Source organism: Myotis davidii, unplaced genomic scaffold (genome assembly GCF_000327345.1).
Source record: "Myotis davidii unplaced genomic scaffold, ASM32734v1 scaffold370, whole genome shotgun sequence".
Taxonomy (NCBI): Eukaryota; Metazoa; Chordata; class Mammalia; order Chiroptera; family Vespertilionidae; genus Myotis; species Myotis davidii.
In genome coordinates this window covers 8876476-8890873 of record NW_006288615.1, presented here as the reverse complement: position 1 = coordinate 8890873, position 14398 = coordinate 8876476, and the positions used below count along the sequence as shown (strand labels likewise).

Below are 14398 nucleotides of genomic sequence, written 5' to 3'. Positions count from 1 at the left end.
ATCTGCATACAGAAACAATTTAAAAACTTTAAATAAAAATATCTTCGCGGATTTAAATTGTTATTTCACGAATAGTTTTTAATGTAGTAAACGTTCCTCTGGGCAGTAACAGCAACAAGAGGAAGTATGAAGGACAGAGAGTGAGAAAAACTTTGAATGTCTGCTGTAGCCCCCCCCCTAGATTAGCCTAAAAGCAGGGGGGGTTGCACTGGAAAGTAGCCCCCCCTAGATTAGCCTAAAAGCAGGGGGGTTTGCACTGTAAAACGGGCGCAATGCCCAGGTCAACCCCTATCATTCACTACCAGTGACATCCGCCCACCTAGATCGAAAATCACTGCTTTTAAAGAGCTCGAAATACCAGCCCTCTCGCCAATGAAGTCTTACATTTTGCCATTCTGCGTGACCAATAAAGCTAGCTTTAAACAGCGGCAGTAAGAGAACACTGGCGGATTGCTTGACCCGACCAGGAAAAACGCTGGCTTTCCGTTGACACGGGCACCCAATCGGCGCCCGCTTCTCAAAGGCCAGTCACAGTTTGTCTTACATCGAGGCGCCGGGGAAAAGGAGCCGGAAGTGTCAGTCTCCCGGGTGATGCTGCCTGGTCGCCTGGAGGGCCGTGCACTCCCGGGGCTGCATTCGTTACCTGAGCTCTAAGGGACGAGCAGTCCAGCCCTGTTCTGTGCTGGCGGGGTTTGCTTGTATTTGTTCCTAGTCACCGCTCATGTAATGCACTCCCTTAACCAGGAAATTAAAGCATTCTCCCGGAATAATCTCAGGAAGCAATGCACCAGGGTGACAACGCTAACTGGAAAGAAAATTATAGAAACGTGGAAAGATGCCAGAATTCATGTTGTGGAAGAAGTAGAGCCGAGCAGTGGGGGTGGTTGTGGTTATGTGCAGGATCTTAGCTTGGACCTGCAAGTTGGCGTTATTAAGCCATGGTTGCTCCTGGGTGAGTATATCGATTTGTCATTGAGTCCTTTGATCATATTATTTTACCGTTATTTACCTTAATAGATTGATAGTTTGTATTATCAGCTGTCCTGCCGAAAAAGTTAAAAGGTTTCCTTTTTTGGACACAGGACTTCCCTCAGCGAGCTAGACAAGTGTCTGCCCCCCTAGAAAGTATAGATTCTAGTAGCACATAGCACCTGGTATTTGAATTTTAGGAAAAACTTTCTTCCTGTTTTTCTAACTCTGGAGAATAACACATTAATGTAGAGGGGGGTGTTATTATAAAAGGATATAGTTTTTAAAAATCAAATGAAAAAATGCTTTTATTAGGAAAAACTTCAAGTTTGAATTTAAAGTTAGAGAATTGTACTTGAAATAGTCAAGTGCTTGCTTGCCTGTTCTGCTGTTACAAACCATGAGGAAGGCATGCTTCCTGTGACCACATCTGTCCATGGTGGCTGTTTATAGAATGTGAAGGAAAAGGTGGACTTTATTTTATAGCTATGAGTCTGATGGTTTTATGACTTTTTGCATTATGGAAAATACTGATTTTTCTATCCAAAGATTAGTCCACAAATAACAAATGAAGCACAGTTATAAATGTATAAACTTGTTAGCTTGGCAAGAATATGGTACAGTAGTCTTAAAAAATAGTCAACAATTTTTTCAAGTTAGTTTGAATTCTTTTTCATTTATGAATAGAGAAATTAAGAATTGGAAAGATGAATAATTTGTCAATATTTATGCAGCCAAGCCATTGTGGAGTGAAAGCACTGGCCTGGGAGTTAGAAATAGCCAGATACACACAGCATCTCACTCCTTTTAAAAACTCTGAAGTAGTGATCATCAGCTCCATTTACAGATGGGAACTGGATGGAAGATCAGTTAAGTAACCTGCACAAGGTTAAAACACTAATATTTAATAGCTGGACATCAAGCTCAAGTCTGATTGACTCCTGCTCTCTGTGAACATAGATGACTGCCTCAGGGAGTCCAGGTTTTTAGCCCTGCTGTGCCTCTAACTTAACTAGATGAACTGGTGCAAGTCATTTATCCTCTCTGGTCCTCCTAAACGCCATCTGTAAAGCTGAAGTAACGGTATCTGCTTTTCTCATAGGGTTGTTCTGAGGTTGTTGTAAAAGGGCTTTTGTGTTGTACGTGTATCTGTTTGTGTGTGGAAGATTTTTGAAACAAACCAATTGCAGTATACATATGAGTTGTGATTGTGTTGTGTATTGTATGAATTGTTACATGAGGTATCTTTAAGTTCACCAAATAAATATCTCCAGCTAGTTTATGCAGCAGTGAAAAATTAAGTGGGTTTATCTAGCTAGTCTGGAAACTTCACCCAGGACTTGCACACCTACAAAAGGATATATAGCCAGGCACATTTTTCAGTTATTTGGCTTCCATTGTGGTAATAATGGTTTAACATTATTGGAGAATTTTAAATTTTGCTTATTATTACTTTTTTATCTAGACGTATCCAAGGGTACGATCAAGGTAGTCTTCTCATATTGGCATTGGGATCCTTTCCAGGATCCTGGGAGAGTTCTGGAGGGGCTTGTGAAACTGGTACCCTATGTGGTCCCCTCTCTGGACCAGGAAATGGGATCTTTTCATCAGGCACAGCCCTCTGTCTTCTGAGAGGAAGCGGGACCTTTTCCTGCTTAGTTACAAGTGCCTCATTCCTGAGGGACCTCGGATGGTTACATCTACAGTTCTTCCGCGTGAATGATGCAGGGGTGGTTTCTGACCAGACTAGGTTTCTTTCTGGAGATGGGGGTTGTTTCTAGGTTGCCTCCAACAGCTTCTTTCACCTCTTCAAAACTACACAACTCCAACCCAGCACTACCTGCCAATTAACTTTTGTTTTTGGTAGAGAATAAAGACAATGGAGAGCTAAATATAATGCATATATTTGTATAAAATATAATCTGTCTTTCTAAAATATAAGTTTAAAATATATTCTGTCTTTTAAAAATATAACCTGTCTTTTTCAGTCAGTTCAGAAATTCAAACAAGCTTCTACCTTTCAAAAATCTCAGATAGGCCCTTGAACTATCTGACAGGTTGCTAAAAGATGTTAGTGAGAATCTTTGTCCTAGGCTTTGCAGATTATATTTTTACAACTTTTTAAAGGACTTTTCTTCAATTGAACTTCATTTGTAAAAGTCAAAAATTTTGTCCTAGCTGGTGTGGCTCAGCCGGGCACTGAAGAATCACTGGTTCAGTTCCCAAAAAGGGCATATGCCCAGGTTTCAGGCTCAATCCCCAGTGTGGGGCATGCAGGAGGCAGCCAATCAATGATTCTCTCTCATCACTGATGTTTTTCTCTCACCCACATTCACTTTCTCTCTGAAATCAATAAAAAATATATATTTTTAAAAAGGATACTAAATTTGTATCAACATACTCATATTCTGGAAGTCACTTTCAAAATATGGCAGACAACTCTGAAATATAATAGACCTGTTCCCTTTTGGGGTGTGTGTGTGTGTGTGTGTATGTGTGTGTGTGTGATGGAAATGATCAAAGTATCCAGCTTTGATAAATATAATAATGACAGTTTAGGGTGAAAATAGGAAAGAATTTCTAGTGCATGTTTCTTTTTTGTAAGGACTTGTCAAAGTAGAATTATTATTTAAAAAATCAATACATGTTAAACCATCATATTTCAATTAATTCTTTTGATCCCATTTCCCCCCTCTGGAGATGGTAAGGACTTCTGATAGAGAGCTGAGAATTTTTTAAATTATGGACTATTTCAAATGCACAGAAAATTTCAGACAATACTATAACAGGCAGTTGTGTATCCACCGTTCAGCTTTAACAAATGTTAATATTTTGATAGGCTAACTTTTAAGCAAAATAAAGCTCAGTGAGGAGCCTGTGAGCTTTGTATTACCAAGAGAATATTGACCCACCAGCCCACTTACTGGCCTTTCAGCTACCTAAAACCATGTCATAGAAGCTGGCAGATTTCCCCATTAGGTAAGGTAAGAAAAACATTGTTTATGGAAATAAAACCTAATTCAGGAAAGTAAATGTGTGTGTGTGTGTAAATATCCTATTTTTTCATTGTATATATTTTTTCACTTAATTTTAATGAGTTATTCACTTGTAAGAATTTGCTTATTAACTAGAGTCCTTTTCCAAGTGTGGGAAATCTGGAAAGCAACTTTGACAGGAAGAAACTGTAAAAGGGTACAGTGCTCGCGGTGCACAGAATGTGGGTGGAATTCTATAGACCAACAGTGCTTGCTTTAATCTACTGGGTGCTCCCAAACCAGCTGGTACTAAGTCTTTTTAAAGATATTCTTTTTTAAAATTTCTAAACAAATATTTTTTTGTAAAAAATACAAATGAGCAGAAAGAAGAAAAAAAATCACCGGTAACCCCACTTTTAACATTTTGTTCTGTATATTTCCTGTCCCATTTTAAGCATACACATTTTTTGTTATTACAAAAATGGATGATGGTATATTATAACCTGATTTTATTACCTAATATACTGGGAATATATTTCCATGCCCTATCTAATATCTGTTTATATTTCACTACACAATTGAACCATCTTTTATTGAACCCAATCCCTATTATTGGATTTTTTTTTTTTAAAAAAAACCCTAGATTAAAAACAGCCTATTATTGGGTTTTTGCTTTATTTTTGTGGTATCACAAACAGTACTATGATGAACATCCTGAGAGCTGATCTTTGTAACATCCAGAACTTTTAGGACAAATTCCTAGAAGTGGGAAATCACAGTCCAAGCGTATACACAGATGAATATTTTTCTAGCTATCACCGAATTGTCTTTCAGAAAGTTGGAATGAGGTCCTCCCAAGTTGTTGTTTTTAAAATAAATAAATAACAGAATTGTTGCAAAAATTGGATAAAAAGTCAGGGTGATTATGTTCATGTTCAAGGTGATATGACTTATTTCTTATAGGGTCACAAGATGCTGCTCATGACCTGGATACACTGAAAAAGCACAAGGTAAAAAAAAAATATATATATATATATGTTTACTGAGGATAATAATAGAAAGCAGAGATGTGAAGAGCTATAGGAGAACAAAGTGTTATGGGACCAGAAGGAATAGATTACTGAACTTGCAGTCCCCTTGCCCTGAACTAAGTATGGCCTGCTCTGTCATAAGGTCTCAGTTGAAAAGTAATACCTTCAGAAAGGCCTACCCTGACTCAGGTTGCCGCCTCCCAACTCGTCACATTGCCTCCTTTGAATTCTTTCAGAGAATGTATTCTCATCTCAAAATCTTCTTTTAAGAGCAAGGGTCTTACTCCTTGCTCATTTCTGTATCTCCTGAACCTAGAAAGGGGCCTAGCACTCATTTACTTCATGGGTGAGAGGCAGGGTTGCATTCTTTTCGATACTCCCTGCCTCTCCCAAATCGCTTTGTTCTACCCTCCAGTAAAAATCGTTGCTCTTGCCTGGCCGGTGTTGCTCAGTGGTTGAGCATCTACCGATGAACCAGGAGGTCATGGTTGGATTCTTGGTCAGAGCACGTGCCTGGGTTTCAGGTTCGATTTCTCAGGAGGGGGATTGCAGGAGGCAGCTGATTAATGATTTTCATCATTGATATTTCTACCTCTCTCTTCCTCTCCCTTCCTCTCTGAAATCAATAAAAAGATTTTATTTTTTTATTTTTAAATATTTTTTTAAAAAACTAAGACATACGCTAAGAAATAATAAATACAATGACAAGCATGTTATGACAAGAAACTGACTCATTTGGACTTCCCGTGGCTCCTTCCATATTCTTGGTGGGCTCCAGGAAAGGGACTTGGATGCATTTATGGAGTAGGAGGTTCCTTATGTGAACCATCTGAAAGCAAATCTGTCATAGCCACCCCATGTTTCACCCACACTAATTCATCAGAGCCTTTGGGTTTGATAGTTTTAAAAGCTCACCAGGTGATTCTAATGTGCATCCACACTGGAGAAACATGTACTTATAAAGAGGAAATAATTATCAAAAGGGAAGTTTGTGCTGCTGACACACTTCTCTTAAGTTTTTTATGGGGACATCCATTGACTTATTAAACAAATATTTTAAGTACTTTCTGTGCCAAGGTCACTGCTCATTCACAATGCTTACTTATAATAGTGAGTAAGCACCCTTGCCAGTTTGGCTCACTGGGTAGAGCGTCGGCCTGTGGACAGAATGAAGGGTGCTGCGTTTGGTTCCGGTCAAGGGCCTGGGTTGCAGGCTCATTCCCTAGCGGGGGGCTTGCAGGAGGCAGCCGATCAATAATTCTCTCTCCTCATTGATGTTTCTCTCTCCCTTCCTCTCTGAAATCAATAAAAATATATTTGGGGGAGGGAGGGAGCCAGGGAGAGGACAATGGGGGAAATAGGAGACTCATGTAATACTTTAAACAATGAAGAATTTAAATTTAAAGAAATAATAATAATAGTGAGTAAGCTAAACATGCTCCCTACCCTGGTGGAGTTTCTAATACAGTGAAGGAGACAAACAAGGGTTATAATGGGAAAAGTAGAGAGTGCTGTGAAAATATATAGAAATAGCACCTCGGTGAGGGATGAAGCGTCAGATCAGGCTTTCTTGAGGAAATATTATTTAAGTACACTTCATGCTTAAATTGTGTATTCTTGTTACAATCTCAACATCCCAGCCTCTTTTTAATTAACCTACTTCATGAGAATTTTTAAAAATCATCCTTTTTTTTCTCTCTCTCTCTTTAAGGTGACTCATATTCTCAATGTTGCATATGGAGTTGAAAATGCTTTCCTCAGTGACTTTATATATAAGAGCATTTCTATACTGGATCTGCCTGAAACCAATATCCTGTCCTATTTTCCAGAATGTTTTGAATTTATTGAACAAGCAAAAATGAAGGTAAGTTTGGTTTTGATCCAATGTTCTTCAGAAGCTGAAATTTTAAAATATGGGCCCATTACTTAGTTTTTATTCTTGTTGTAGTGAATATGTAAAGAACCATTATGAAACAATATTTCATGAATTCCTACAACTATTTAGTTCTCTAATTGCTCTTTTCTCAATGATATATTTGTTTTCAAAATTAATTTCTCCTCTTCCTATGCCCGTGTATATATGTACTTAGATTTCCTCTGACAGTTTAATAACCCACCTGCCACTGATCAATTTGTAAGCTACTCAAGTGGACTGTAGGATAGAGGTAGCTCTAGTCCTGTTAATGTACTTATGAAAATTAATATGCATTTATTTTTGTGGCCCAGTAGGGATTGTGAATCTGTGCATTTTAACAATAGAATTTTAGGGTGCTCTAAGGACTGAATGGGTATTGCTTTTCCGAGATTGTATGAAAATGCTGATAAGAAGCTGTTCATTGGGCCAAAACCGGTTTGGTTCGGTGGATAGAGCGTCGGCCTGCGGACTGAAAGGTCCCAGGTTCGATTCCGGTTAAGGGCATGTACCTTGGTTGCAGGCACATCCCCAGTGGGGGGTGTGCAGGAGGCAGCTGGTCGATGTTTCTCTCTCATCGATGTTGCTAACTCTCTATCCCTCTCCCTTCCTGTCTGTTAAAAAATCAATAAAATATATTAAAAAAAAAAAAGAAGCTGTTCATTGGGTCTCCGGCTATAGAGACCAACTAATGGTATAATACTTTGATCTTGGTACTGGATCCAAGTCAACACGCTGACAGGCCGGGCTTCTGCTTTGGCTGTTACCCATAATTCGACTGAAATGACATCATTTTTAATCAGCATGTAATCCTTACAAACTTTATGTGAGATAAGCAGATGGGAATGTAGAAGCACTTACAGAGAAAAGCTAACTCTCCAGGAACACCTGATATTAATGACAGTTAACGTTAGACTCCAGTTTAATTGAATTTTGTCTAATGATCTCCTTTCTGCCTTTTCCATCCCTTTCTCCCTCCTCTCCCTTTCTGTCTCTCTCTTAAATCAATAAAAACATATTTTTAAAAAAGAAGTTCATTTGAACATTTTTATCAGATATTACACTATGATTATCTTCAGTCTCATCAAAATGAACTATTGTACAAAGTGAGAAAAGTTTCACATGTGTATAGTGAATATCTGTGCTTTGCTTTTCTTGTATCTCTCACAGTCCAGGAGCCCTTGGGGAGCAGGCCTAAGTGGTCAGTTGGACATCCTTAGTGCTGCTGCAGAGGTGGGAGAGACTCCCGCCACTGCCGCTGCACTCACCAGCCTGTGAGCCCAGCTTCTGGCCGAGCAGTGCTTCCCCTGTGGGAGCACACTGACCACCAGGGGGCAGCTCCTGCATTGAGCATCTGCCCCTGGTGTCAGTGCGCATCATAGTGACCAGTCGTTCCACCGTTCGGTCATTTTGCATATTAGCCTTTTATTATATAGGATAAGAAAACAATTGAAATTGTCTTTTTGATATGAGGATTTTCAAAATATTAACTAATTTTGTTGTGGGTCACTTGGATTTCTTGAAATGAGATGCACTTGCAAATTTGTTACAACAGATCTAGGCAAGGAATTTTGCAACGGATTTATGAATCTGAGAAAACTGCTTTGCAAAAGTAAACTAAGTCAATGAGCTATAAACATAGTATTGCTAATATATGCTTTGGGTAGAGAGTTTTTAGTTCTAAGTTTTGTTTTTCCCCCTTCCTCTGTTTCAATCTTTTACCACAAGAAGAATCAGGAAATTAAGTAACTAAAATGTCTAGTTCTGTAGTGTGTCCCACAGTTCACTACATTTCATTCAGAACATTAACTTTTTAAAAGCCTGAAACAAGCCAACCTGTATCAGTGTTGTTCCATCAGGTCTATCACCTTCATTATTAATGCAATATTACCCCCCTCAGCATTGGTCTTACACTGTGTCTCTTTTCACTTACAAAGTATCATTTTCAAGCTACTTGAAACGTTATTCATTTATTGACCTCAGGCTGGTGTCTAGTTACCTTTTCTACTTCACATTGTCATGAGCTATTTGTGTCATTTTACTACATCATAAGTTTAGTTTATTTTTTTTAACATTTAATTTTTTCCATTACCATTTACCCCCCCGCCCCCCATATCCTTCTACACCTCAACCCCTCCAAGCACCAGACTGCTGTCCAACTTCCCTCCAGAATATATGTAAAGGTAGAAAATTGTTTTCCTTGCTGATCATTTTACACAGAGATTTCCAAACTAATGCCACCATCTTTATGGGAACACTATGTGTACATGGAATATTTCAGGCTTTCTGTTTAGTTTATGGTTATATTTTCTTCATTAAGCTTTTATGTGTACTTTACTGGATTATTTCAGTTTAACAAAGGATACTGTTTCAGAATTCCAAAGACCTCATCAAAGCACTTCAGTCCTAGCAGTTGGAAAGAGGAGGTGTTGGTTGATCGATTGATTAGTTTTTCCATGCTTTCCTTGCAATGAATTGTATTTTGATAATTGAATAAATTGATAGAATGAATATCTATATATATAAAAGGCTAAGCGACTAGCCAACCGGCCAACTGGCCAGTAGGTATGATGCCCATTAACCACCAGGGGGCAGACACTCAACACAGGAGCTGCTGAGTGACAGCAACTTTGCAGAGTGCCCTCTTGCACTCCAGGACCCATTGGGGGATGTTGGACTGCGGGTTTTGGCCTGATCCCCATAGGCCAGGCCAAGGGACCCCACCTGCCAGAGGGACCCCGCTCACTCTGCAGATGCCCTTCAAGCCCCAGCGCCACCACAGGTGCAGCCAGAGGGGAGGGACTGTAGGAGGTTGGCTTCAGGGTGTGTCTGGCCTGTCTCACCCAGTCCTGCCCCGCCAGCCACCTTCTAATTAATTTCCTTTCAGTGTGCACAAATAGGTGCACCGGACCTCTGGTTTTTTATAATTTTTAATATAAGAATGTACTATTGATTTAATAACCTTTCTTAAATTAATAATGAAGAGTTTTGTTTGATTTTTATTGCAGGATGGAGTGGTTCTAGTCCATTGCAATGCAGGGGTTTCCAGGGCAGCTGCAATTGTGATAGGCTTCCTGATGAATTCTGAAGAAATCTCATTTGCCACTGCTCTTTCTTTGGTGAAAAATGCAAGGCCTTCCATATGTCCAAATGCTGGCTTCATGGAACAGCTCCGTACATACCAAGAGGGCAAAGAAAGCAATAAGTCTGACAAAATACAGGAATTAGAAGGAGACAACAGTTCATGAGTTACATTCTAGCAGATGATGGACAACTAGTTTCTGAATTGGCTTCTATAACCACCTTTCCCCTTTTTGTAGACTAATAAAAACTTCCTTTTCTCTTGCCTTTTTTTTTTAGTGAAAATGAAGGTCAATTGATTGTCCTGAGATAGCATATAAATAATTTTTAAAATTATATGTTTTCTTTGGTATTATAATGTGTAATTAAACGCTTCTTTGATTTGCTAAGGGAGAATAACAATGTATTACCAATAATTGATTTCTGTAGAAGAAAAAATGCTTAAATTTAAAAATCTGTGTTAGAGCATGGGAAGGTTAAATCAGTGATAAAGACTTTTCTATTCCAGCAACTGTATCCAGGAAGAAAAAAACTTGAAATGCTACTTGACTTACCATTTCAGAAGGAGATAAATTTCTTCATAAATAATTTAAGATTAAAAACCAATATCGTGCCCTAGCTGGTTTGGCTCAGCAGATAGAGCGTCAGCCTGCAGACTGAAGAGTTCCAGGTTCGATTCCAGTTAAGGGCACATGCCCAGGTTGCCGGCTCGATCCCCATTAGGGGGCGTGCTGGAGGCAGCCAATCAATGATTCTCTCTCACCATTGATGTTTCTATCTCTTCCTTCTTCTCTGAAATCAATGAAAATATATATTAAAAAAACAACAAACAATACTGTAAACCTTCCAAAAGAGGTAACCAAAATGTGAAGGTTTACACAATATTTACATAGTGGTTACAGTATTCACAAAATTTTTATGTCCTTTTGTACCCACTTTTTATTTTGATTTTTAAAATTTAATTATACACCCTGCATTTATTTATAAGTTTTTGTGTAGATTTTTTCTCTTACATTATTGTGAGCTTATGGTTCTTTAATTAGGTGATCTAGTCTCTTGCATTGTGTGTTTTTCATCTTGGGTCCCTAGCATTCTGTTTTTTGGGTCCCAGGCATAATTTTTTTTATCTTCTTAGATCTGTGGAAAAACATTTTGTACTGAAAATTTGTTTTTTAGTTGTCATTTGTTCAATGATCTGTTTTCTAGTTCAATATCCTACTAGATAACATATTTTAAGGAAACAAGGATTATGGCTTTATAAGAAACTTTAAATATATTGTTAGAAAGCCTAAAATTATTTATAATGTTACCTCTGGCCAGAGGCTTTGAATGGTTTGTTTTTTAAAAATAAAGTCTCATTACTGGCAAGGCTCACCTCCACATTATAAATTTGCTTAAAGATATTCTTTGACTTATTCAAAATAAAATGTACTTAAAATTAATATAATTATAAAATGATTTATTCAATAGCTTTCAAGCAACCTTTCATGACTTAGAAAATATCATAGCCATTAAGATCTTATTAAGAAAGTCGACTCTTCTTAAATACATATTCTAGAGAGCTAATATACTGCCATATGTAAGTTGGAAAGTGCTCATTGAGCACAGCTGTGCATTTGAGAAAGTAGGCCTTCCTGTGCTGCCAGGAGCAAACAGACGTGATAAATGCAAATTATGTTTCGAGATTGCTTATAGCTTGATAAGATGCTATCACGTGCAAAACTGAACTCTGCTTCTGGTGAGAAGCAGTATAAATGTAATCAACCTACAGTGAGTTGTCTGAAGCCAACCAAGGCAGACAGAATCCTCTTAAATATGAGACTGATGTCGTCTCTGTAGTCAGTATTGCTGAGGGTTTGCAGGTGAACCTTTTCCATTCACATGAAAACATTTATTTAAACACATTTTCTTTTGCTAGGTGCTATTAAATGGTTTTCAGCCATTAAATGTTGTAACCTGAAGCCTGAATAGAACTGGTTCATAATGCGTAGTGTATTACTTATGTCTGTATTTTGTGTGCTTAGCTGTTGCCTGTAGTGATCTAGTTACGGTGCAAGCTCATATCTTCTGTATCATCTACAGAAGTGCTTTGAGCATCTGTTTTATTTTATCTTAAATGATAGTAGTTTGCTATATCTAAAATAGATCAACAAATGTAACTCACTCTTTTAAATTAGGGGTACTATGGAAGGCAATGATGGGAAATATGTATATAGTATGTTTATTGTGTTTCCCATGGATATAAGTCATTCTGTCACACCTGATCCTATATAATAAAAGGCTAATATGCAAATCAACCAAACAGCGGAACTACCGGTCGCTATGACATGCACTTACCACCAGGCAGCAGATGCTCAATGCAGGAGCTGCCCCCTGGTGATCAGTGCACTTCCACAGGGGGAGTGCTGCTTAGCCAGAAGCCCTGAGCTGGGCTCATGCCTGGTGAGCGCAGCAGCGCCAGTGGCGGGAGCCTCTCTTGCCTCTGCAGCAGTGCTAAGGATGTCCTAAACCTTTAGTTGGACATCCCCTGAGGGCTCCCAGACTGGGAGAGGGTGCAGGCCGGGCTAAGGGACCGCCCTCAAGTGCATGAATTTCATGCACTGGGCCTCTAGTTATTTATAAAAAGGAATGTTACCATTATAATTCATTTCATGTATTATACATTTAAAAATGTATACCAAATATAGATCTGTTTTGAAGGAAAGGGAATAATATTTTAAGGAGTTTTAACCTCTATATTAAAATAGAATTTTCTACCATTTTTTAAAGGAAAGAGGAAATGAAAGTATCATTTGTTTTTAAACATTGGAAAGAAATAATAGAGCCTTCCTAGCAACTTGAGAAAGATGAGCAGAAAAATGGTACTGGAATATATAATAAAATTCTGTTGATTTTAAGTTAATATTTTTTTGAATGTTTTGCTGACTTTGTGCTTTAATATAAGATTGTGATGTCACATAGTTTGAACTGAAAACCACTAAATATTTAAATTTTTGGAAAACTGAAGAAATCTTTTTCTGAAGTTCCTTTGGACAAAATTTAGACCATTATATTAACTTAAAGATTTCAGAGGATATGGAGTATAGTATTTGAAAATTGTTATTGCAGCTTGGCCTGTGTGGCTTAGTGGTTGAGCATGGACCCATGAACCAGGAGGTCATGGTTGGATTCCGGTCAGGGCTCATGCCTGAGTTGCGGGCTTGGTCCCCAGTGCAGGAGGCAGCCAATCAATGATTCTCTCTCATTGATGTTTCTCTCTCTCTCTCCCTCTCCCTTCCTCTCTCTGAAAGCAACGTATTTTTCAAAGTTGATTTTTCTGCCCAAAGGATCTTGATCATCTTTAATCACCCAGTAGTTATTTAAGAATTTAAACCAGAAGATTTTAAAGTTTTATATTCTTGCAATACATACAATGGCATTTGCAGTTAAATTTGTGGTTGTTTCCACTGATATACTTTTAAAATAACGTAAACTTTTCTATTTCAAGTGAAGCTTGACTTATTTTGTAGCTGTATTTATAATGTACTCTTTATTGTTTCCAAGTATTGAAATACTTTAATAAAATAATAAATTGTATTATTTTCCCTTAATACTTTTATTTCTTTGAGGTTATTTGTTTTAAAAGATTTAACAACTGTTGTCATATTCTGGGTTCAAATATCTGTTGACAGGACACAAAATTATATACTTTGCAATATAAATGTTTAAGTTCTGTAAAGATTTATTTGCTCCAGCCACTTTAAGAAATGAAAAGCTAAAGTAAGATATTATAATTGGCATTACAGTGGCATTGAAAATACAATAGAACATCCTAGTATTTTAAGTCAGGAGAAGATGCTGAATTATTCTCAAGTTAAACTACTTGAAAATTCTAACCATGACATCATTGAGATAAGTCAGACATCATCCAGCACCCACCTCTCACTTCACACATCATTACTTCTCTGACCTGCTCATTGCCCACTGCTTTCTCCCTCGCTCTCCCTGTTTTAACCAAACTGGCCTCTTGGCTGTGCATTCCTTGAAAATGCATAATCAAGGTTCCATTTCATTATCTGCTGTTACCTCTACCTGGGACACTTTCCCCCAGAAACATCAAGTGTTACCTTCTTAGTAAAGCCTTCCCTAATCACCTTGTTTAAAATTGCTCCCATCTCTAACATTTTTATCCAGCGTTCTTGTTTTATATATGGCATAGCCCTAATTATCACCAAAATTCTATATACTTACCTTATTGTTTTCCTCATCAAAACTTGGGCTCCCATGAGGATTTTGGTATAGATAAACATCATTTACTGTGTTTATCTATACCAGGTGTATCCTATAGTAGGCATTCAAAAAAATTGCTTATTAGAAGGGAGGGAGGATGAAAGAAAAAAAAATTGATGCATTCCTCCCCAGGTTATATAAGTTTTGATGTTACCTTTTCA

The 14398-nt window shown here is 37.9% G+C and overlaps 1 protein-coding gene across 1 annotated transcript; it reads left to right on the top strand.

The window, feature by feature from the left end:
* The first annotated feature begins 254 nt into the window (after nt 1-254).
* On the top strand, nt 255-10233 carry DUSP19 (dual specificity phosphatase 19). The gene is made up of 4 exons (XM_006760545.2): nt 255-952; nt 4908-4954; nt 6687-6839; nt 9896-10233. Exons 1-4 carry the CDS (start codon nt 727-729, stop codon nt 10133-10135), a joined length of 666 nt encoding a protein of 221 aa, XP_006760608.1. The 5' UTR covers nt 255-726; the 3' UTR covers nt 10136-10233.
* Nucleotides 10234-14398: the final 4165 nt, after the last annotated feature.